Source organism: Ursus maritimus (assembly GCF_017311325.1).
Source record: "Ursus maritimus isolate PB19 chromosome X unlocalized genomic scaffold, ASM1731132v1 scaffold_X1, whole genome shotgun sequence".
In the NCBI taxonomy this organism is placed as follows: domain Eukaryota; kingdom Metazoa; phylum Chordata; class Mammalia; order Carnivora; family Ursidae; genus Ursus; species Ursus maritimus.
Window position 1 is genome coordinate 116618266 of NW_024423319.1, and position 26087 is coordinate 116644352.

At 42.7% G+C, this 26087-nt stretch overlaps 1 protein-coding gene across 4 annotated transcripts; it reads right to left on the reverse strand.

The window, feature by feature from the left end:
- Positions 1-4228: 4228 nt before the first annotated feature.
- Positions 4229-20584, reverse strand: MSL3 (MSL complex subunit 3). Of its 4 annotated transcripts, none has more exons than XM_040634538.1 (13): positions 20433-20584; positions 19007-19089; positions 18523-18618; positions 18095-18192; positions 17445-17530; positions 16739-16861; positions 15786-15946; positions 14827-14985; positions 12656-12918; positions 11890-11999; positions 7932-8031; positions 7361-7445; positions 4229-5045 (listed from the first exon to the last, which is right to left on the reverse strand). In XM_040634538.1, the coding sequence occupies exons 1-13, from the start codon at positions 20532-20534 to the stop codon at positions 4946-4948; spliced, it is 1566 nt and encodes a 521-aa protein (XP_040490472.1). In that variant the 5' UTR covers positions 20535-20584; the 3' UTR covers positions 4229-4945. The 4 variants fall into 4 exon arrangements, with proteins under 4 accessions (XP_040490472.1, XP_040490467.1, XP_040490478.1 ...); XM_040634533.1 differs by having other exon boundaries at positions 18095-18195; XM_040634544.1 differs by lacking the exons at positions 17445-17530; positions 19007-19089; positions 20433-20584.
- Between the last annotated feature and the right edge of the window lie 5503 nt (positions 20585-26087).

The window sequence follows — 26087 nt, forward strand, 5'->3', positions numbered from 1 at the left end:
GTGTAATTTACCTTGTACCAAAAGCATATCTCCAAAATGACTTATTAAATCATTCCACTGAAAGTTGTAAATCTGAGTGAGAAAAGTACAAATCGATAGAAAAACACAGTTGAACACTTTACTACCTATGATTTTTCACGACCTTCTGGAAGGATAAAGACTGATGTTGTAAAGAAATTCCAAAACATGAAAACTTGTAAACATGAACTGGCAATGGTTTGCATTATTCTTAATTCATGCTGTTTTTGCTGTCACTAACTTCTTCTGTTATATTAACTTTTTTTGCTTATATACTTATTCCTTAAGACCCGCAGTGCAGAATTTGGAAGTCAAGAAAGTTTGAAGATCTGTCAACTCTGTATTTGCTCACAAAGGAAACAGTATGAAGGCACAGCACTGTGTCTTCTGAACTTCAGGTGAAGTGTGAACTCAGTGGAAGTGGAGTGAGAAAAGGAATCTTGGCCTGCCTTAGCCAATGGTGCATTAAAGAAGGCATGTTGAGGGACGCCTGGGTGGCTCAGTTGGTTAGGCGTCTGCCTTCAGCTCAGGTCATGATCCCAGGGTCCTGGGATCGAGCCCCATGTCTGGCTCCCTACTCAGCGGGGAGCCTGCTTCTCCCTCTGCGCCCCGCTTGTGCTCTCTTGTTATCTCTCTCTCTCTCAAATAAATAAAATCTTAAAAAAGAAGCCATGTTGACGTATTGAATCAAATAGCTTTTCAGTTCTCAAAAATGCATTTTCATGGTGTATTTTTCTTGAGTTGTATCCAATCCCCAGATCTCCCTGTTTCAACTTAGATATAATTCACATATTGTAAAATTTCACCCTTTAAAAGCATACGATTCAGTGGTTTTTTTTGTAAAATCACAGGGTGGCACATGATTACTAATTCCAGAATATTCCACCACCCCAAGGAGACCTCAGACCTATTAGCAGCCAGTTCCAATTCCCTCCACTCCCCATCCTCTAAAGGCCATTAGTCTAATTTCTGTCCCTATGGTTTATCTATTCTGGACGTTTCCTAGAAATGGAATCATAGAATATATGGCCTCTTGTGTCTGGCTTTTCCTGGAACCCTTTTGATGAGTGAAAAGAACGTATAAACCTGATGTTCCCAACTCCTGGGGTGCCCTTGCTCTTGCCCCACCTGCCTAGAGGCCAGTCTCAGCCTGGCAACCCATCTCCACAAAAGGTCAAAAGTACAAATCCATTTCCTAAAGTCTTATTTTGGCAGAGCTATCTTAGAGAGCTGAAGGGGAGGCAGCAAGAGCATCCCAATCCTTCTCCATTTCTAAAGCAGACCTTTTGTTGCTTTTCTCTTCCTTTCCTCCTCAGAAATCTCCACCTTCCCGAGTGCACGGCCGACTGTCCACCACCACATGAACACTTGCTCATTCACCCACTGATGCTAATTGTAGTCCTTGGTGTGTGAGGGCAGAGATAACATGTAGGCTTATCAATGCATGAGGCATATCGGCAACATGTATAATCTCGAGAAGATGGTCTGGGCTAGGGTCCCAATAGATGCTCTAGTCAACATGCAGACAGAGGAGCTGGCTAAGCACCTCATCCCAGGCCTTGTGCACATTTACAGGGGACTTATATTCTGCTCATTAATCAGAGGAAAAGCTAAAGCAAAGAAATGGCCATTTACAAAATTCACTTTGAGTTTAGATGTATTCCAGGGAATAGAGAGGCAGAAAGTAGCATTCTCTTTTTACTGGAACTAGGTAAAAACACCACAACTCAATTAACTTAAATATGCACTAATGATTTGTCCCAGATGGGCATCTGGGCACAAGAATAAGACAAACAGAATTAGAACAAAAAGGTGTCTCTCCATTGCATTGCTTAAAAAAGGATTTAATTGGTTTACTGAGGAGTTTTATCTCATTGTGAAGTAAACACGATTTCCCCAAATTACTGCTTTTAATTTTAATCTGTTGAAACTCCCTTCCCCAATGGATATCAAGTCCCTTATCATCTTGCCAGATTCTTAAACTAGCAAAAACTTAATAATCAAACTTACCTAAACTGACATCCATATATCAATTAATAGAACTATCCCTACTTTCTTGGACACGGGAAGGTTAATTCTGGAAAACGTTGCCATTTATGATTACATTAGACTGGTTACAATTAAGAACTGGTGAAAATAACACAATTCCTTAATATAGAACTTAAGGAAGAATCAATCTTAAGTGCATTCCGCACCAAGGATCATACCTTCCCAACACCTAGCACAGGTTCTGGCACCACAGGAGGTGGCTGTCAGGAAATGTCCAGATAAACTGATTGTTGACAAGCTAAACATTAAAGGGCAGAGGCCACTGGGTTATTAAAACAATGGAAAAACAGGGTAACTGCACTTCCTCAAATTACAGTTAAGATAGACATTATCAGAGTTAATAAAATCTAATGACAGACGTCAACTTTTATAAATTGATAGTTTAAAAAAATTTTTTTATTTTAAGTAGACTCCACACATGGGGCTTGAACCCACGACTCTGAGATCGAGTCGCATGCTCTATTGACTGAGCCAGCCAGGCGTCTCAATTTTTCTTTTGCTTTTTTTGTGCACGCTGTACTACAGAATGATTTATAAATCTACTTCTGTTTAGACAGAAGTGGGTTTTTTTGTTCTTGAATGTTCTTTTCAAAGTCCTAGTATGAGGACCTGATATACAAGTTATTGAAATATTATTTTCAATATACCTTTAAATGACTTAAAACATTAACACGATAAATGTGATACTTAACTGCAAGGTTTGGCAGTTAGGAAAATAACAATTTAAAAATTGACAAGAAGAAGACAACATAATTTTTAGGATGGTCTAGACATTTAAATCATATTTTTAACTAATTTATTATTTGAAAAATTATTAATGATATATATAATAAAGGGACATTTTGAAGTTCTTTAAATCAACCTAAGCTGCAAATAATTAGCTTAAAGGAAGTTATGATTAGGAAATGCCTTGTAGAAGAAAATTTTTCATTATTAGATAATGAATAAATTGTAAACTCAAGGTAGCAACTGTGTAAATGTTCCCAGAGATAGTCTGTGTTCATTTCACTGGAGACATTAAGCAAGGAGATTCTCGTAAGGGAAATTTTCTTTTCCAGGCCATGAATAATTACTGATTAAACTTTTTCAGCAATTCAGAGCACACTGCAGGTGTACCAGATTTAATTAAAGAGCCACCGCATAATCCAAATGGAGATGAAACATAGTATGAACTCAGTGCTATTCCTAATTAGACACCAAAAACCTGAGTCTTACTTGGCTACTAATCACACTAAGATGATTCTACTCTGATTTACAGGTTCTGCATCTCATTGGTCAGTATGTGCAGAAGTCTCTTTGATGGAACCATTGAACCATTTTAGATTTTTAAAAAATCCCCTGTGGCCTTTGTCATTCATGACCAGTGGTCTTTGGGAGTTAAGTTAAACTGAACTGAGCTACAAGAAAAGGCAGGCACTATAGTCGAGGCTTGTATGGTACTGGGATCCCTTTAATTGAATTACGACTTTCTTCAACGTCTAGGCCATTTTCATAAAAATTATGTTATCCTCCTCTTGCCAATTTTTAAACTGTTATTTTCCTAAACTGCCAAACCTTGCAGTTAAGTATCACATTCATCATGCTAATGTTTTCCTTTCAAGCATTCTGGGGAACAGAGGGGCACATGAGAGATTAAAACGAGGATTAGAAGGGTGACTGCAGAGACCATCAGCTGGTAATGGTGGACAAGGATAAATGTGTTGGCCCCAGACCACCTCAGAGGGCAGCAGCAAGACAGCAAAAAACTGCACTGACTCCCAGTAGCCACCTTCTTTTTTTTTTTTTTTTTTTAAAGATTTCATTTATTTATTTGACAGAGATAGAGACAGCCAGCGAGAGAGGGAACACAAGCAGGGGGAGTGGGAGAGGAAGAAGCAGGCTCATAGCAGAAGAGCCTGATGTGGGGCTCGATCCCAGATCGCCGGGATCACGCCCTGAGCCGAAGGCAGACGCTTAACCGCTGTGCCACCCAGGCGCCCCCCAGTAGCCACCTTCTGATCAAGCCACCAAGTGGGGCAAAATCAAAGAGGGACAGAAAACAAAAGGCCTTAGCAAAAAAGGCACAAAAGTAAAACAAAATAAAACAAAAAGTTATGAGTCAAGAGATTACCTCACTGTTCCTTTGAAACAAAGAAAGAGGACAAAGCCAGTGTGAAAACTCCTGGTTCTTTGCAACAAGATGGGCAACACTTTATTTAGATCACCAAAAATAAGGTTTTACAGAAAGGGAACCATAACATTACACAACAAAGTATAGCTGTAAAATCTCAAACAAGAGAGGCAACACTTTATTTAGATTACCAAAAATAAGGTTTTGGAGAAAAGGAACTTTAACAAGCAAATGTGTGACTGCAAATTTTCTTTTGCCATCAATATCAATTCCCTCTAAAATATTCTGGGACTACTTTGTGATTTCCTAAGCAAAACTAAAATTTGTTGGACAGAGTTGTTGAGCCTCATCATAAGAATGAAAACAGTTTGGAAAACAATTTTGCTTAATACTAACAAATAACTAAAAAACATGGTTATTGCTAACAAATTAACTTGAATAGCTACTGAATGAAACAGCCTGACCTACACATACTCTCATTAACGCTTCACTGTGAACACAGCTGTTCTTTTCCTGCTGTCACAGATGACATGAACGGTGGCAAGGGTCTCATGCTGGAGGCCGTTCAGGCACCTACGAAGTAAACCTTAACAGAAATAACTATAGTATGTAAACAACTCAAACAAATGGGCCCACCTCTGCCAGAGCCCCCAGGGGTGGGTGTCATGTCAACTCTGTAAAGAAGGTCCACCATCTCCCTAGATCTACACTGGGAACCTAGAGTACAAAGCTAGACCGAGAAGCTGTTCTTCTAGAACCATCAAAACTTCAGTAAATCGCCCTGGGGTTCTTGGTGCTATAGTGCGCCTCACAGGCAGCAACATAGGCAGACTCCGGAAAGAAGTCATCATGGTATTCTGCCAAAAACCTGGGAAAAGAAGAAAATGGCCCTGATGATCTTTACAGTGAGTACTCAACACCAGCAAACAAAATTTTAGCTAGCAACCATTCTAACATTTCACCCTTTTTTTGGTATTCCAAAGAAAAAAAATGAATATAATCTTGATTTCTATATACTGATCACTTTCATTGCATATATCTGGCTTCTACATTAATTACCATTTCATTAGGATCCTTTCACTATCAAGTGTACAAAGAGAAATAGAACCTAAACTCCACGAGGTGGCAGGCTTCATTATACAAACACTGTATAAAAAAAAAGGGGCTCTGACAACTGCATTTTCTTGTTATAAAAACAAACCGTATTGGGGCGCCTGGGTGGCTCAGTCGGTTAAGCATCTGCCTTTGGCTCAGGTCATGATCCCAGGGTCCTGGGATTGAGGGCTGCACTGGGCTACCTGCTTGGTGGAAAGCCTGCTTCTCCCTCTCCCTCTGCCTGCCACTCCCCCTGCTTGTGCACGTTCTCTCTCTGTCAAATAAATAAAGTATTTAAAAAATAAAAATAAACTACAAAAAACTATAAACTCAGGGTGCCTGGGTGGCTCAGTCGGTTAAGCATCTGGCTCAGTCTGTTAAGCTTCTGCCTTCCACTCAGGTCATGATCCCAGGATCTTAGGATGGAGTCCCGCTTAGCGGGAAGCCTGCTTCTCCCTCTGCCCTTCCCCCTGCTTGTGCTCGCTCTCTCTCAAATAAATAAATAAAATCTTTTTTAAAAAAGCTGTAAACTCAACAAATGTCACTTGAGAAATTCCCAATACTTTCTACAGGTTAAGCTAATTCAAAATTGAATAGTATAAATAGTAAAGGGTATCCGGGTCCTAATTTGCCAATCCGAATGGTGTTACAGTTTTAGCTTATAGTAGCAAAACTCATAAACAAACAAGGCTGACTTATGTCTGATGATGGATATTACAATAAGGACAGTCATTCAAAAGTTCACATTATGCAGATGCTATCTTGTATCTGAAATGTCAAAGATTTCACCACAACTAATTAGTTTCATGCTTACTTCTCCAGCCTCTTTCCACCTGTCCAAATTCCGAAAAATATAAGGATAAACCTAATACCTTCTTTAGTAAAAGCTGAATCAAAGCTCATTAGATAGCTAACTCTTTCTTCTTTGGATTGTGCCACTTTTAAAGTGATTATTGAGTCCACTGATTCTCTAGTTGACGTTTTGGATACATTTTCAAAACCAACTGCTATATTTGTAAATCTTTCTAAGTTAATTCTTAATACCCTAATTTCTAATTTATATTGGGCATACCTCAAAATCAGCAGGCTTTCCTAAGCTAACTTGCAGCTATTTTTCGTATTTTATTGGCATTATTTGATGTTGGCCTACATAATCTTTATGCCAAATAGAATTGTGTTTGAGGGGGAGGTTGGAAGGAAAGAGTGTATTTTTCATAATTGTTTCTAATAAGGTGTAATAAAGTCTAATATCACTCACGGACACTTTACTCAAAATGTCTACATAAAAATATCCTTTAAAAACTCTGAAAACATATTTCTCTGGCTGGAATACTTTCCACACTGATAAATCCTACTTGTTTAGTTTTTGCAGGCTGGAGTCTGACTATAAGGAAGAGGTACCCCCTTACAGAGAAGGAAGAAATAAGATCAGGTAGATAGATGAGCTGGGTAAGGCAGTGTGGTGAGCATCCTTGAACACCAAGCAGAGAAAATGGTCAATAGACCTCTGGGTGGGAGAGAGCTGGGCCATGGGCCCAAGTGAGTCTGGGGCCCACAGCATGGTGCAAGGAGTAGGGGGCAGAGCCTCAGGGCAAATGATCCTAAGATACGATGACTGGCTCTGCTGGACGAAAGAAACAATACCTTTCTCTGAGTTTACAAACTGTCAGCATGAACTACTGGTCATTTATCTTAACTCTAAACACAAAAATCCAACCTGTAAATGCTAATATTTAGGTTTATGTATATGCAACAAAGAAAAGTCTAATACTTAAGGTACTTCTAAATAAAAAATGTAAAACTAAATTATTATAAATCTCAATCACTTCTGTAAAAAGTTTTCTATTCACACAGTTACCCAACTGGATTCTTCTAGTGACACAAAAAATTTTACCTCTATACAATAAATTACAGAAAAAAGAAAGCCAAAAAACCCCGATGTTACAATTACAGTTAGAATCAATCATACTTCGCTAATACTGCTACTATTTAGAATACAGAGCTAGCTTCCACATCTGTTATGGAGAAGTTCAGAAAAGTCATATATAAGGCAGCAAAGGTAAGTTTTTACAGACAAATTTAAAATACCTAAGAAAGAGATCAAAGTGCTTCAGTAAAGCCTTCAGATTCTTCTCAGAAAAGGACATCTTTCCAAGGATTTCTGGAAGTTTCACTGCATTAAAAACAAAACCAAAGCCAAAACCATTTACAATTGGCAGACTCTGGCAATGAGCAGGGCACATTGAGGGTCCTTGTTTATCCTACTCAAACTGAAATTAACATCTACATTATCAAACAAAACCAAAAATTCTTATTGAACACAAGCACAGTGGTAAAATAGTACAAACACAATGTTTATGAAATTTAAGATTCATTCAGTGCCTTTTTTTTAAGAGGTCATTTTTCAATGATTTTTCTTAGATCCTCAAAATTACCACAAGATGTGCATAAGCTAACAAGGGTGTTATAACCAAAGTGGAGGGGTGCTGGGTTGGCTCAGTTGGAAAAGCATGGGACTTTTGATCTCAGGGTTGTAAGTTCGAGCCCCACACTGGGTATAAAGATTACTAAAAAAAAAAAAAAATAGATTAAAAAAACCCCAAAGTGGAGGGGAAGGGGAGGAGGAAGGAAGAAGAAAGCAGGAACCAGGATTTCTTACCGAACAATCGTAGCAAGTGTTGTGCTCCATAAATGTAAGAGGGTGGAGGCGGCTGATCACCTGGCGGGTAACTGTCAGGTACAAGTTTCCAGGAGAGGACCTGAGAAAAGATATAATAACAAATCTTTCAACTCATGCCTAACACTGTTATCAAAAGATCTCAAAATTCGGAATCCCAGCAGAAGTACACATGCTTTGAGGTTCTCATCTCAAATTGAGTGTCACGTTCTCACTCCCAAGCTTCCTGTCCTTCTAGCAACTAAGGAGTTGCTTCACAGCTGGACCAGAAAATGAGAGTAAACAGTAACAACAAACCAATGTGGAATTTTGAAAGCCACCCCTCTAACTTTCCCATGAAGCTCTTTAAGGGCATGATCTTGGCACATAGGAGAGTATAATGCATTATGTTGAAAAGGATCAAGCTATAAAATAACAAAGTTCAATATGACAGTTGGAAAATAATGTGTATAATTATTATGTAAATACACAGAACTACCAAGAAGTAGTATATATCAAAATGGTTTTTTTTAAAGATTTTATTTTTATTTATTTGACACAGAGACAGCCAGTGAGAGAGACAGCCAGTGAGAGAGAGACAAGCAGGGGGAGTGGGAGAGGAAGAAGCAGGCTCATAGCGGAGGAGCCTGACGTGGGGCTCAATCCCAGAGTGCTGGGATCACGCCCTGAGCTGAAGGCAGACGCTTAACGACTGAGCCACCCAGGCGCCCCTATACCAAAATGTTAAATGTCCATTTCTTATTGGTGAAATCATGATTTATGCAGTTTGGGAGGATAAAGGTATACGTTTTCCATATTGATTATATATCAGCATATATCTGATAGTTTCCTATAATTTTTTCAAAACATTTTTGCCTTTTAAATCACGTGAGGATCCACCTTCCTTGGCCACATGGAGACACTTCTAATCACCTAAAAGTTATAACAATAAATTGCATGTAGGGAAAAAATATGGCATTATGTCAAAATAAGGGCAAGCTTTTAAAAATAAAGCATGGTGGCGCCTGGGTGGCTCAATCGTTGTGTCTGCCTTTGGCTCAGGTCATGATCCCAGGGTCCTGAGACTGAGCCCCACGTCGGGCTCCCTGCTCAGCGGGAAGCCTGCTTCTCCCTCTCACCCTCCCTCTTTTTGTGTTCCCTCTCTCGCCGTCAAATAAATAAAATCTTTTTATTTTTTATTTTTATTTATTTATTTTTTTTATGTGACAGAGAGACAGCCAGCAAGAGAGGGAACACAGCAGGGAAGTGGGAGAGGAAGAAGCAGGCTCCCAGCTGAGGAGCCTGATGTGGGACTCGATCCCGAAACGCCGGGATCACGCCCTGAGCCGAAGGCAGACGCTTAACGACTGCGCCACCCAGGCGCCCCAAATAAAATCTTTTTAAAAAAATTAAATAAAGTGTGTGTGTAGGGGGAGAGGAGACTTAAAATTAAGGAGATACTTGGTTTCCCAATTCTCAACAGCTATTACCTATAAATTAGCTGTAACTGTTTTGGTCATTTTGTCCCTTTTCCTTTATTGGAACTCATGTTAAAGAATGTAGTAGTAAAAAGTAACCCAAACGTGTTTTGAGTAATATTACTATTGCTTTAAGATTCCTTAATTTCCTGATATATTTGATTCACTTTGGAAACTAATCTGAACCACTGAGTTGAGTGAAAATAGACTTCAACCCTGGTAACCAATTTCTTTTCCCTCCTTCTAAATTTCAGAACTGTGGGTGGATTTCGGGCTTTTGTTAAAGTCAGAGTTGTATTTAAAAGCTCTCTGATGAGCCTCCACAGAAATACTTCAGCAAATTTTAGGACTATTTTACTGAGTTGCTGCTTTGCCTTTTGGGATCTGTCAAGTTTAATCCGGAAATATGGTAGGGCCAAAGAAAAGCCTCTTTAAGACAAAGCAGAAGGATGCCAAAACCACCCCAGAAAGGCTAATGTACTCAATTTAGCACAATGAAATTGTAGAAGCGAGTAAGTCTCACCATGGTGCTGTATGGCTCCCTGCTGGAAGTCCGAGCTTCAGCCCTGGCCTCACCGCCCCCCCCAACCCATCTGTGGTGTAGATCACTGAAGGGAGGGATTTGGTTTCAGCAGCTTTATTCCATGCCCAGCACCTCAGCCTTGGTGCACACAAATGAAGCTTGGCAACTGTTTTGACAGTGATACTTGAAGTTAACATAGGGGAATCTGCAATCATTGGAATCATGAGACACACGTGTGTGCAAAAGCCGGTCATTTGGCTAGTTAGCAGGCCAGCCGACCTCACTCATTCAACTCTGCGTTTCAATGCAGTATATCATCTTCTATTTACCAAAGATAAATTTCGTGGGGGAAAACAGGTTTCTAGCAGAGGTATTCTCAACTGGGGTATATAGACAACCACCTGTGAATCGTAAACGTGTACATGCAGACCCTACCCTGATGCAGTAGGTCAGTGAACAGAGAGTCTCAGATTTGGATGCAGAGCTTTTATTAAAACACACGGAGACAGAGGCACTCACGAAGGTGGGAATTCCTTAAGGTCTCATGAGTCACTGTTGAGAACCTGTCTTACTAGAAATCCTATTCTGCTAGAGCTTGCAGCTGTACCTATAACCACTAGATGGTGGGCTCGCACTATCGACCTGAGTGGGAATGGCCTTGCCCGAATATTCATGTGCCTTTTAAAAGAAACAGGACTCCCCTTAGTAACACCTGCAGGGCCTTGTCTGAAAAACAGGACGTTAGGGACTGCTGTAATAGGAATTTCCTAACTTTCCCTCAGTGTCATTGTAAAATAGATTAAGCTTTCCAGTTTTTCTATCAGGGGTCAGCCAACTAAGGCCTTCTGCCAAATCCAGCCCAACCCCCTTGTGCCAAAAATGATTGTTATATTTTTAAATGGTTCATAAAAATCACATGAATAAATATTTCATGATGTGAAAAATCATATGAAATTCAATTACTGGTGTACATGAATAAATTCTGGAGGCACACAGCCACACCCATTCATTTATGAGTAGCTCTCACGCTACAGCAGAGTAGCATAATCTCGAAAGACACTGTATGGTACACAACCCTGAAAATATTTGCAATCTGACCCTTTACAGAAGAAGTTTGCCAACCCTCATCATTAAATGCTCTCTTTCCCTAGTAAAGCCATCTCCCCTATGCACAGAAACAGGGAAATCCTACCTCCTAGGCAAGATTCACAGAATATCCCAGTAGACTAATTAAGACATCTCCTGAATCCCCGAAACACTCACTACCTACACATCAGTTAACTAGCTTTAAAAACAGAATTTTTAAATGAAGTTTCCCCACTTATAAAATGGAAAACCTGATGGCAAGGCTATTCTAGAAAATCTGAGGTCAAGTATGATTTAGGTCAAGTACCTGGCACAATGCTAACATATAGCACGCCCTCAAAGGGATGGCTACTGGTACTACTATTAACAATGAATTTTATATTTTTAAATAGTTGGAAAAACCCAAAAGAACCATATTTCATAACATGAAAATTATCTGATATTTAAATTTTAGTGTCCATAAATAAAGTTTTATTGGAACACAGCATGCCCATCATTTACATAGTGTCTATGGATGCTTTTGGAATTGGGTAGTCTTGAAGGAGACTGTAGGGCCCACGAGGCCTAAAATATTTACTCTCTGGACCTCTGCGGAACAAGCGTGTTGACGTCTGTTCCATAAAATGAAAATGCTCATATATTTCAATACTTGTGCTTACTTAAAAGATAACCATAAGCACCGGGCTGGAATCTTAGCAATTTTCTCATTTTAGAAACCAAAACCAGTATTAAACATCATCATATGAAGTATTTTGTTAATATCCACAGCAAGAGCAACATAGTGTTTCTAAAGAAACCTGATTTCCGCTCATAGGCCTTAAGCACCACAGAAAGAAGGACTCACTGGGGATGACCAGCAACACTAATGCTTTACCTCGTTTATTTCATTAGTTCTTCTGCCTTCAAAGCCAGAAAACACTGCACTCCCTTCCTTGCTAGGGGTCAGAGGAACCGGTGAGGATGATCTGCTATGCACGGGTGTCTCTTCAAAAGGAAAAGATGTTAATTATTCGCTTGTAAATCACAGAGCAACCGAATTAGACTGCTGGACGACTGTCACAAATAGTAAAGAAATTACTAATCTTTAAAAAGACTTTCCTACCATAAAAGACAGTACCTGGATTATTTGGAGGAAAAAAACAGGAAACAAGTACTGATACATGCTACAACATGATGAACCTTGAAAACATGCTAAGTGAAAGAAGCCACAGACAAAAGGTCACTTACTGTATAATTCCATTGACAGGAATTGATGCCTAGAAGAGGCAAATCCATAGGGACAGGAAGTAACTAGTGGTTGCCTAGCATGATAGATTAGGGCTGGGGGAGCGAATGGGGAGCTACTGCTATCAGACCCACGAGACACAGCTAAACCAGCAGGTGCCAAGCATCCAACTGCAGAACTGAAGGTGTGGTGACTCCTCTCTCCATGCCATAGGGAAAATGCCGCGTGAGTCTTGGTTGGAGCCAAACCCCTGACTGGATTTCCCACAGCTGAGTGGGTGAATCTGGGTGTGACTGTGCACTCATCCCCGTTCTTCTCCCAGCCTCTCGTCAGCTGGACTCCCCTCAGGACAGCAGTGGCTGGCACAGGCCAAGCACAAAGTGAATGGCTTTCCCGCACCTGAGAAAGGACCTACTCTTTTCCAGGTGCAGGAACAGCTTTGGCATGCTGGCGGACGTGTCCTGCTGCCGGCGCTTGGGCTGAGGCGAGGCACTGCTCTCAGACAGCCTGTCACAGTTGGCAGAGTGGCGTGTGGACCGCCTCAGAGACTGCAAGGCTTCCGGTTCAGCTTTGCGCCTTTTGGGGGTGGCTGGTTCACCTGTAGTGGGCTGACTCTCCGTGGACTGCGGTGTGGATGGATTCAACAATGGTGGGCTTGGAGAGAGCTCCTCCTGGTTCCTATGGAAGAAGAGGAGAGAGCATCACACACACCTGGCCCAGAGAAATCTCTGCAAAACCTGGAGCAGTTCTTCAATGTCCTTCTTCAGACAGAACAGAAAACACTCTGGACTCCACTCCAGGAGAGTTCTAAACTTGTACTTTCAAATGTGGCAAAACAAGTGTTTTCTTAAAGAGTAACCAGGCATATTCAATCATTTAAATCTTCTGGATAACTCTGCAAGGCCCGCTGGCGTTAAAGAAAGTGATGCCCCTTTTTAATTTATTTTATAGCAATGGTTCTCAATTGGGAGTCATTTTGCGCTACGAGGGACAGTGGCACTATCTGGAGACAGTGCTGTTTTGCTTGTCACAACTGGCAAAGTGCTACTGGCATCTACGGGATAGAGGCCAGGGCTGCTGCTCAACAGCCTACGATGCACAGGACGCCCCACCCCAAAGAAGGATCTCTTTCAAAATATCAATAGGGCTAAGACTGAGAAACCCTGGTCAAGAGAATAGGATTACTGTGGTAGCTAACGTGTGGTGAGCAGCACAGCATAACACATAGAATTGTGCAATCACTGTGTCCTACATCTGAAAGTAATGGAACGTTGTGTCAACTATACTTCAATAAAAGTTTTTTTTTTTAGGGGCGCCTGGGTGGCACAGTGGTTGAGCCTCTGCCTTCGGCTCAGGGTGTGATCCCGGCGTTATGGGATCGAGCCCCACATCAGGCTCCTCCGCTGTGAGCCTGCTTCTTCCTCTCCCACTCCCCCTGCTTGTGTTCCCTCTCTCGCTGGCTGTCTCTATCTCTGTTGAATAAATAAATAAAATCTTTAAAAAAAAAAGTGTTTTTTTTTTAAACAAAGAGAGTAAAAATACCATGTAATCTCATCACCTGTAACTACTCACAGACTAGAAAAAAAGCCACAAGCATCCGCCAAGCTTTGTGGAACACACAGTCCACCCAGGACAGACAACCTTGAGATTTGGAGGGCATGGGAACATCAACACAGGTCCCCAGAGAGTTGCACACACCTGTCACATAGGGTGAAACCAATGGGAGAGGCAGGCAGGCTAAGAAAGGACCACGAGGCAGACAGAGAACCAGGAGCAAGGAGCCATGAAGAGAAGGAAGAAGCGGATGGTGGGGAAAGGTGCCAAAGCAGAGCATGGCCTGTGACAAGTGGGTAGTTATTAGTACCCTCTCTTGGGGAGCAGAGTTAGCAGGGGCAGTTGGTAGACAAAGGCAGAGTGTAAAGTAGGCAAGAGCAGATGAAGAAGTGGAAATCATGAGAACAGACCACTCTCAGGAAGAGAGGCACAGGAAGATAGGGAAGCAGCTTGTATCGGTGAAGGTATAGACTTCAGGTTGGGGATTTCCGCCCCTCCTCTCCCAACCAAACACAAGAGACTTGGGCATGTTTGGTGACCAAGGAAAGAAAGTAGTGACACAGCAGAGCAGGAAAGGAACTAACCTTTAGTTGAAGGCAAAAGGTGGCCAGCCCTTTGTGAACTTTCTCATTTAATAACTACCCAAGGAGGCAGCTGTTCTTTCCATTGTGCAGAGGCAAAAGGAAGAGGCTCAGAAGGCATCTCTTGAAGTCAAACAACCAGTAAGTGAAGGAGCTAAATTCAAATCCACATCTTCTGCCCTTCTCAGCCTGTGCCTTCGTCAATCCACTTGTCTTTGGAAAGAAAGGTTAGCTGCCCAAAATCAAACCAAGTTCTCACACTGGAATCTTCACTTAGTAAAATCTTTTAGAGCCATTTGAAAGTGAATGATGACTTAGGTTACCCAGGAAAAAACTCCACTTTTCAATCTCCTCCTCCAAATCTGTTGGCCCCATAGCATTAGATGGAAATCTTTAAAGACAGAGTCAACTATTCGGTTGCTGACATCTGAAAGTCAAACTGCAGACTTACCTGTTAGTGTTTGTGGCACTTTCCTTAATTGGAAGAAAAAACTTGGATGAAGTCACCTTTTTATACTGAACTTGTTCATATGGATAGAGTAAAACCAGTGGGAGTGTGTAATCAAAGGTTATTCTTAATCCATCCACCATCTCCTTACAAAGGTCAACGCTAGGAGAATAAGAAGAGATTAGAGATGCAGTAAATACTTTCCAAAATGTCATAATGAAGTTGCATGTTTTTAATAAGGCAAAGTTTTAAACTTAAATGCTACATTTTACACCTACATATATAAACACTACAGTGAGTTTGTAGACGCTGCCAACGAAAAACTAAATGGAAACATTGATCTGTAACATAAAGTGAAAAAAGTACACCAGTAATTTTAGCTTACTGCACTGAACACAAATGAGTACGTTCAGTGCCACATGAGGAACCCGAGCAGCCTGTGCTGCAGAAGATGGACAGACCCCAATACTGGGAGCTGAAGGGGGCAGACCCGATGAACTACTCTTAATACTTGTTTCAAATCAAACAATCTGCCTGTCTGACTCTAATCCTGCTGGGTCACATGCACAAGGCAGGCTATGAACACGATTATCCTGGCTGAATAAAAACCTATTTGTAAACAAGCTTTGATCAAATTTTATTTGCCCATTCTGGTGCCTCTCAAGAACAAAGAGTTACCTCCCTATATTATACCACTGAACAAAACTGGTTTTGGTGTTGAGGCAGTGCATACTCAATATATCCAGACCAGATACCTGAATAGTTATTGAGCATTTTGAAAATGGGACAATATTTTGGTATTACATTTGTTCTTAAATGAATTACTAAGTTAATCAAGTGATATATTAAACAAATTCCAAATTATAAAAATGGAGTGTCACCTGTTCTAAATGGAAGTCACTTTTCTAATACACAAAGAGAGAGCCATTGAGACATCAATCCCCCCCTTCCTCACTACTCACTTCTTTTCTGCTGGGATATAATGCACATTCATATTGGCATGTGGCATAGCATGATGGTGACGAGGCCTCTCATTGGCTGAAAAGGCTGCATTGATAGCAAAATGCTTCACGTAGGATTCCAAAATAGTTATGATGTTGGTCTGGCATGGAAGTTTCACTAACTGTTAATAAAAATACAGACATCTGATGCATGCATCTCATTGTATAAACTATATATTCCAAGAAACAGTGCTCTTGTCTATATAAATTTTTTAACTCAAAAATAAAGCCAATTCTATTTGAGGAGAATCTTTTAAGTAAACATGCTTTGAGGCTCTATGATTGCTTTTACTAATCATATCCCCATCAAAATTACAGTATGAATTTTAAAAATAAATGTAAGCAGTGATTCACATCTTAATGATCAATTACAGCCACCTGGGGAGACTATGTCCACAGTCAGCCTCCATGAGAGATCAATTATGTCTTAACTTCTTTTAAAAATATTTGAGAAAGCACGTCCATGTGCGTGTGTAAGGTGGAGGGGGGAGGAACAGAGGGAGAAAAAGAATCTCAAGCAGACTTCCCACTGAGTGCAGAACCTGATGCGGGTCTTGATCTCACAACCCTGAGACGAAGACCTGAACTGAAACCCTGGATTTGGACGCTTAACTGACTGAGCCACCCAGGTGCCCCGTGTCTTAACCTCTTGAATGAAGCCCAGGCATAAGGAGTTTGACAAAGCTCCCTAGAGGATTCTAATGGAAGCCAAGGCTGGGAAAGACTCTGCATGCCTTAATTCAATCAGCAGCAGAGCAGTACTGTCAGAGAACTTTAAAACCTAACTCAGTACAAAACTTAAAATGTGAATTTCATTCTTACAAGGTTGTTAACTGCTTGAGTCTGTGACTGTAAAATATGGTTAAAGGAAAGCTCTATTACAAATCCGTATTTTAGGTATTCTCCCTGCATACCCGTTTCCTCCTGTTGATATAGTAACAATCATCCTCAAGCTTCTTTTTCAGAACTTCAGGGATTTCTATAGTTATTGTTCTTTCTTCCATTTCCCTTTTTGTGTGCAGCTCCGGTTCTTCCTTCTGCAATATCACAATTTCATTTTTAACTACTCATAACAGTAAGAGAGTCTATATCCAAAGGAAGACTAACACAGGAGAGCCTACTATGAAACAAACTCCGTTAATCCTCAACATTCATACCAGAGTGCCACATGTCCTAGAGAAAAGTACATTAAAGGCCAAAAGTTAATGTGTTTTAGGGCACCAACCATGTTGCCAATACTAATTTTGCTTCTTCCCCTTTTAAGTTTGCCAGTGAGATTTATGTTAACTTTGAAGGTAGGCAGAAGATGCCAAACTCTGATACACGACATTTAAAAACCGATCACCACTATAAAAATAAAGTTCATGGCCACAATGGAAAGAAAGAGGTAACTATGATTTGTGAAAACACTTTATGGGTTAAAAGACCCACCAAGAGGTTCATACAGTGACTATAAATATAAATAAGGGTTACTTTCCCTTAAAGATCAAGAACAACTTTATAGTACCTGGTTAAAGCAATGCATTTTTACAAAATGATTTGCAACTGAATAATTTTATCACATAATTTTACCACTAAATATATGCCAAAGACAGGGTTTTTACAATAGAAACTTTATACCACTTCCGTCTTTTCTTCAATATCACTTTCTTCACTTATTTCTTCATCCTTTTCTTCACTACTGTCATCAGAGGAACTGCTTATTGCTAGGGAAAACAAAAACTATCAGGCGAACCGGCCTCATATACTTCCCTAACCTTTACAATTATAATTCTTCAAGGTGGAGCGTGTGTCCTACCACTGGCAATAATTAACTGTAGTCCTGCATAGATTTTAAATGCCAAACACAAATACTGTATCTTTCAGAATAGAAATTTATTTTGAGAAATATAACACCAATTTCAGTGAAGGCAAAACCCACACAAGCTAGTGATCTGAAAGTGTTCAGTCACATAGAATTCTATGGTTCTCTGTTGCATTCATAACTGGGGCCAAGGCTCAGGAAGCGCCAAGAAGAAAACATGAGGGGTTAGTACAGATAAAGACACTGGCTGAAAAGACAGTGGTTATGAGCAAGACCAATGAGGTATTATGGACTAACTGACTGCTACTTTAATTGTTAAAAAAACAAAAGGGGCACATGTTATATGTGATGAGCTTAAAATGTTTCCTTGTCTGTAACTGCAATGACTCCTACCCCTCAATCCTGTGGTATAAAAGGACTGGGTAAAAGTTCTTTCAGCCAGAGAAAATGAAGTCAAGCCACTCACAGTTTTCATCATTTTCATCTTTTTCTTCAACAGGGAGGCTTTTTAAGACAGAGTCAACACCAGGCAACCTGCAGCGCTTCTTCTTTCTTCCTGTGCTTCTTCTGAGAGAAAATAAACACAACTGAAACAAATTTTGATGCTGATATGGGTCTTGAAGTACAAACAAGATATAACAACAATTCTTAAGGACCTAAAAATCATTAAATCCTAGAACATAAATGTTAATCTCCACTTCAGAAGATTATACAGTAACCTCTCTGAAAACACAGCATTTAGAATACAAGAGCAATTCTTCACAAACACACTTTAAATATATAAAGTTACTAATAAGCCATGTTTGTCGTATTTTTACTTTTATATTTTAAAATTCTAAACACTAGAAGAAAACACATTGAATAACATGTATGTCATGATTTTTGTATTCTTACAGGCGAGCTACAGCTTTTCTTGCCAATTTACGCTGTAATCTCCGATTTTCATCGGTGTCACGAAGGACATGATCTTCAGCTGCCCATCTATCCCAGCTGATCAAACAAAAAAAGAAAAAGCATGTAAAATTCAGTATTTTAGTTTGATCTGAAACAAATGCTAAAAGCACCTCACAGAAACAGAAGTGTCCCAGAAGTACTTACATTTTAAAAAACTAAACATTTTAAAATCACAAAAAAGATGCACATAAACTAAAAAAGAACTCATGCAGACACAGAAACAACTAGGGTTTCTAGAATTACCCACAGAGAATCCAAATATAATTGACCTAAAAGTAATCATTCTTCAGAAGAGGCGAGGTTTGATAAAAGAGCAGAAACAGGAAGTGAAGCTTTTCTACAAGTGTTTCTAAAACTTAAGTTTGCAACGTTCTTGTCTCGCAAAGATGATCAGTTTTCAATCCCGTTTAACAAGTACACTCACCTTCTGTTCCAACCATTAAAATGTATCAGATATTCTGGGATCTTTCTGCCTTTTTCGTCTTTCCCAACAATAACATCGACAATCTGAAACCAGGAAATATTGTCCACAAATGACAGAACATAAAGAATATTGGAAACTAGATCAGAAAACTAGATCACAGATCTCTTCTTAAAAGAAAAGAAAGCATTCTCTCCTTTTTTAGACTGAAAGCTGGGTTGAAACATTTTTCCTTTCAATTCCATTTTTTTTCCTGAGTGGATGCCTCAAAATAGGAAACATCCCTCCAACCGACCCGCGATTGGTCTCTGATATTGAGACTGGGCTCAGCTTCTTTAAAACAATTGGCCGACCGATTTGTCACTAACGAAGGAGTCCAGGCCGGACAAGAGAGCTGCAGCCCTGAGACCTCTGGGAGTTGTAGTCTGTCCAGCTCAGCCGCGTCCAGGGCCGGGACGGCTGGCCGATTATGCCATCCCTCCCAGAGGGGTCCCTAGAGGAAACATCTGGGGCAAATGATGGGGCGTGTCACCCCTAGGGAGGCTCAAGGCGGGGCTGGAGGTGGGACAGCAAACAGCCAGAGGCTGCGGGGGCGGAGCCCGAAAACAGAACTCGCAAAACCAAAGAGGACTCGCAAAGTCCACTTAAGGCCAGAGTCGCCCAGAAGCACCCGGAGCCCGAGGCCAGACCCCAACCCCGGACTGCGGTGCCCACTCCCACTCCTCATCTAGGCCCCAGGAGCTGCAGTTGTGGCTCACTGTCCCCCCTACCTCCCCCCAGTCCCCGAAACTTAGACGGACGGGCACGGGGCGCGACTCGGAGGTTGAAAACCTAAACGCTGCAAGACCCCGCGGGACGAAAGCACCGGGTCAACACTGCCCTCGGGTGGGGGGGTCGCGGCCTACGGGAGGGGTCGGGCCCAGACACGATTGGTGCTCCAGAGCAATGACGTCGCAAGTCGACGGCCAGTGCTATGGCGCTACGGCTTAGGACCTGGCTCGGTCAGTCGGGACGTCGCACGGGAGCCCACGCGACGATAGGCCGCGCAGAACGGCGAGAGATTTAACAAGAAGGTGAAGGCCGCCGGCAAGCGACCTCCTCGACGCGCAGCCCTCGCTGGCGTCGCGTGCGCAAACCGACGTCGCGGCCCCAGCCTCGCGACACTGCACGCGCGAGGTTTCTGATGGCGCGTGCGCAGCCCCACGCCGGGCGGAAGCGGAAGCGTCCGGGCCCCGACTCCCCCGCGCGGCGCCCCGAGAGCGCCCCCTGCTGCACGCACGGCGCCGTGCAAGCCGAGGAGCCGCCGGCATGGAGCGCCGGGCCCCGCCACTTCCCCTGCTCCGCGCCGCCGTCCGCACCCGCATCCGCAATCGCCACCCGTCCCAGGGTCCCCAGCCCGCGCCTCCTCCCTGCCCCTCCGCGGCGGCACCTTGGCATCGTACAGCACTCGCGCCTTGGTGGGGTCAGGCTCGAAGCACAGCACTTTCTCCCCTGAGTGGAATTTAAATTTCATGCCCTCGCTCGCGCTCATTTGCTCATCGTGGCGGAGGGCGAGGCTCCGGGGCGGGCGGAGCGCGCGCGGTGGGGGAGGGGGGTGGGGGCGGGGAGGTGGTGCGCAGCGGCGGGGGTGGAGGGAGGGAGCGGGGAATGGCGGAGGCTGCGGCCGCCCCGCCCTCAGTCCCGCCTCGGCCCGCCCCGCGCCGTGGCCGGACCTGGGAGCCGCGGGGCGCGCGCGCTCCCAGTGGAGCGCGTCTCCGCGAGTACCCCCGGGCTCGGCAAAGACTGCGGCCGGGAATGCTACCCGTGGCCATGGTCTTCCAGCAGAACGTCCCCTCCCGGGCTCGTGGGAAAGGTGGCCGGCGCGGGCTCGGCCCGCGGGGTCATCGGGCCGGGCGCGCGCTCTATGGCCCGGGGGTGGGAGGCGCCCGGGAGAGTCTGTCTGGGGTGGGCACTGACGGCGGGGAAGCCCGCCAGCGGCTGCCCTCCTGCAGCTACTGGCCGCGCCGCGTGGGCCATCTTAGCAGACCTGCGCGCCGCCGAGTGTGGCTCTGAGAGTTGGACGTCGGGCTGGAGTCGGGTCTAGATGCGCGAAGGGTGGTGGGGGAGTGAAGAAAGCCCTGGGACATACCTGGAATGGGACAAGCAGTGGCAGGACTGGAACCCTCCGGTGACAGCGGGTGAGCATTGGGAGTGAGGCTGAGAGGTCCTTAACCAGGTCGTTAACATCTTAAGTCTCGGCTTCCAGCATGGTTTTTCAACTCCTAGCACTCAAGAGTTGCTCCCTCAAGGTCTGCTGCAATACATTGAAAATTCCCTAAAGCGGGAGAGTACTGTGGAGCTGGAGCTGGTACTAGGAAGTACCTGCACCAACGAGGTGCTCAGGAGATCTTGATGAACAAATGGCAAGTGCTGGGAGACTCTTGAAGGGTAAACCTCCAGAGACAGGAAAGAAGGTGAATTTTTTTGCTTTCCTTTGAGGGACGGAAAGTGTTTGGGTAGTGTAGTTACTGGATTAAGACCGGCCTAGAGACCAGCTTTGAGGCTCTGATGTATTCATGCCTCCAGAAATTTGCGCTTGCCCTTCCCTTCACTGGGTTTCTTGGTGTACCTCCTTCACATTTCAGCTTGGACATTACCAAGAGAAAAACCCTCAGGCTTCCCTACATGAATCACATACGTCTCCAATATTCCGTCCCAGCCTTCTACTTACCTGTTTCTTGCATTTACTGTACGCTGCAGAATGGGCTGTTCACTTCCCAAATACTCTCCGTAAGATGCTCAGTTCCTTGAATTTGGGAGGGCAGAGTTGCGGGGAATCGCATCCAGTTCATCATGGCATGTTCCTGGCACACAAATGTTTAGTGAATGAACAGATTACAGAATTATGAAATAGAATCCCCAAAACTCAGTGACCAATTGGACTTGACGGGGTGGGGGGGGGAGGAAGGAAGGAGAAATCTTGAGAGACATTGGGATTTTCTGGCATAATGAGTTGGGTGAGAGATGGATCCATGGGCCAGAATAAGGCCCATGAGAGGGACAGGTTGGGGGAAGATGGACAGATAGTGAGCTGTGCCTGTAATAATAATAATAATACATCGGTGAAACCAGAACTGATCCTTCTTCGGGTTGTGGTTTATCAGGAATGAGCTCTTGATGGTGATGTTCCCCATAAATAGCAGGGGGAGCTCTAGGGCACAAGTAATTGCCTGTCGTGGCTAAACCACATGTGAATATTAGCATTTTTATTTTTCTTCTTGGAGAATGGAGATTTCCTTTCCAGACTCTAAACTGGCAGCACAAGACTTTAGATACTTTCTTTTGTTTCTCTCCATTTCCACCGCTCCTTATGTCCTTGAGCAACACCTTTTCCTCTGTTCCCCCTAAACAGTCCAAGAATGCAAAAGCCTCCAGTGACAGCACCCCTCGTAGGCCTCCTCTAGATTAGGAACCACTAGAGAGGCCTCCATCTTTAATGTGGGTGGAACATCCTTTTCCCTCTTAAGCGCAAAGGTAGAGAACATGGAGGGCTCTGTGATCCAGTGCCACACTTGTCACTTCTAGTTTGTGACCTTGGGTAAGTGATTAGTCTCTCTGTGATGCAGTTTCCTTACGTTTTAAGATAATACTGGCTCCTACCTCCTCTGGTGGTTTTAGAAATAAGTCTACTCCGTGTACATGCGTTTTGGTAGTGCCTGGCATATAATAAGTGTTGGGTACATGCTTGCCATTAATATTGGGCATTTCTTGGCCATTTTCTCCTTGACCTCATTCGTTCATTGATTTTTTTTTTTTTAAGTAATCTCTGTGCCCAACGTGGGGGCTTGAACTCACAACCCTGAGATCAAGAGTCACGTGCTCTACCCACTGAGCCAGCCAGGCACCCTGTTCAACAAATATTAATTAATTAATTAATTAATTTTAAAGATTTTTATTTATTTATTTGACAGAGAGAGACAGCGAGCGAGAGAGGGAACACAAGCAGGGGGAGTGGGAGAGGAAGAAGCAGGCTCCCAGCGGAGGAGCCTGATATGGGGCTCGATCCCAGGACTCCGGGATCACACCCTGAGCTGAAGGCAGACGCTTAACGACTGCGCCACCCAGGCGCCCCTGTTCAACAAATATTTATTGAGCCTCCTGTGTACTGGATGCTAGACACACAAAGTAGAATAAGGTATTACCCCTGGCCTTAAAGAAGACACATTTCAGGGGCGCCTGGGTGGCTCAGTCATTGGGGGTCTGCCTTCGGCTCAGGGCGTGATCCCGGTGTTCTGGGATTGAGCCCTGCATCAGGCTCCTCCGCTGGGAGCCTGCTTCTTCCCCTCCCACTCCCCTGCTTGTGTTCCCTCTCTTGCTGGCTGTCTCTATCTCTGTCAAATATATAAATAAAATCTTTAAAAAAAAAAAAAAGACACATTTCAGGAAGACACAGGTGCTTATATCTCCCTAGGAGGAGGGAGAGTGTCAGAAAAGGCTCCAGAGAGGAAGTCTGTCTTGTTAAATAATAAACTGAAGCATATTAAAAATCTTTAAGAATTTGAGCAAAAATTAATTGGAATCAGGTAGCACCAAACTGGAAGTGCTGAGTACTTCAGTGTCAGGAGACCAGAGAGAGATTTTTATAGAGAAAAGGCAGAAATAAAGAAGTTCTTGACTGGCTATCATGTAAAGACTATTTGGCTGTTTGTGACTGGTTATCCTTAGTGTTTTATTTCATAATCTTGAGGCATTTACAGGCTTAGGTTTTAGGCTGCCAAAGCATTAGAGCTACCTCAGTCTAACAGCCTCCTTGTTGAATTAACTTAATAATTCCCCCCTTTTGGTCATCTTCTTACACATGAGAGAATGACCAAAACTTTGGTATTTGTGCCACTCTCAGTCACCATCAGAGTCAAGTTGCTCTTGAATCAGTGTGAAGCTCATAGGTTATGATGTCAGATCTGTGGAAGCAATGTTTTTGCTGTTCATCTCGTCGTTCATCTTGTTTCTGTTTCTCCAAGCCCAGCGAGACCATCTCATGTGCTGCTGGTGGCTGTGAACCTGCACTTAAGACTTTGGAGAAAGCATAGTGTACGAGGGGAATTAAAGTGACAACTATAAGAAGGATACTGTGGAGAGACTTAGCCGGGGCCCCCATGAGCCAAACCAATTGGTATCAAATCAAAGAAGGGACAGCAACCTGTTGTAGGCAAGTGGCTGATTTGTTAATTTATTGCATTTGCTGCAAGACCAGGCGTGTTGGTCCAGGTAGTGCGGGAGGTGTTTGCTGCGGCACAGGCTCCTCCTCGGTCAGCCAGTAGGTCATCTAAAGCAGTGCTATTATCTGAAACCATCTTAGCAAGAAAGTCTAGAGACTTTGTTGTGTGGCTGTGGCCTTAGCAGCAGATTCAGCAATAGTTGCCCAAGCGAAGGAGCATTATTTTCCTGTGTGTTACCAGAGAGAAGAGGCAAGTAGCGGAAAGGCAAAAGGAATAAAGCTTCAGATTGGAGATGAAGATCTTGATCCATGATCTTGGGGAGCTGTCCACCTCAAGATGCCATCTGCTTCTGAGGAGGACCCTCCGTAGTCGGCTTTAATTTTAGATCTCCAGCTGGTGTGCACTTCCAAGAGTCTGGAGGAGCCCTTTTTAATTGGGAGAAGTGGACCCAAGTTCAAGGCCCTGCAGTTTGGCTGTGGTCTTGGCAGTGAGAAGGACCGGGTATGGTTTCTTCCAGGGAGGCTCCAGGGCAGCCTTTGTTCTTAGTGATTCCAAGTCAGAAGGGTGGGAGAAAATGGGCAACAAATGGGCAACGTTAGTCTGGAGAGTTGTAGCCGGACATTTGAGGAAACCAGGAGAATTCAGGATCCAGTTCAGGTTATAGATACACAGGAGTTTCCCTCCTTTACTTTTCTTTTCTTTTTTTTTTTTTTTTTGTATCAACTTTTTATTTACATTGTAGTTAGTTAACATACAGTGTAATACTGGTTTCAGGAGTATACGGTAGTTTCCTTTCACCCTTATTGTTTCTTTTTTTTTTTTTTAAGATTTTATTTATTTATTCAACAGAGATAGAGACAGCCAGCGAGAGAGGGAACATAGCAGGGGAGTGGGAGAGGAAGAAGCAGGCTCCCAGCGGAGAAGCCCGATGTGGGACTCGATCCTGAAACACCGGGATCACGCCCTGAGCCGAAGGCAGACGCTTAACGACTGCGCTACCCAGGCGCCCCAGGATTTTAAAGTTTTATTGATTCAAGGAATCTTTACGCCCTGTATGGGACTTGAACACCCGAGGTCAAGAGTCACATGCTGCTCTGACGGTGCCAGCCAGGTGCTCTTCCTACTAGTTTTAATTACATATGTTGATTAGAATTCTTAACCCTTAGAATCCTTTATTCCTAGTGAAAACTAAGAAGTAAGCCATGTGGACTGTCGGTTACACTGGCATTCTGTGGATTGGGAAATTTATAAATACATTTCACAATTTCTAGAGGTTCTTCCTCATAGTCAAATTTTCAATGTGGCACAAAAGATATTTACTCATAGAGCCAAATGTCTTTAGTTCCTCTGGAAAAGAAAGGCAAAAGTGGATAAACTTATGTTCAGTAATTAATGTTTTAGTATTTTATCGTATTTGGAATGGTTGAGATAATCAATAGCCAACATTTAACTTACCTCAGTATAACTAGGGTTTCAAGTTCTTAAAAAAAATTTGGGAAACTGTATTTAAGTAGACATACCATATTGAATATTATTGAAAAGTATATTTATAAACTTTTACTGACACTTATTTGCTTGTTCTTAACACTTATGTTTAGAATACTCATGAAAATTTCGTGAGACATTAAACAGCTAACTGTTCTTGCTGATATATCCTGTAAGAAATAACATATGTTAGCTTATTTGAGTTTTAATAAACCTAGGTAGAACTCAAGTATTTTGTTTAATGCCGGTAATTCTAAAGACGTGCTTGTTTTAATTAAACCAACACACTCAAACTAGCTTTTATTTACTGAAGATTATTCTACATCATGATGTGAGCTTGAAAAACATTTGGGTTAGTTTCTATATTTCTGAGAGTATGTTTGATTTATATAAATACTTGT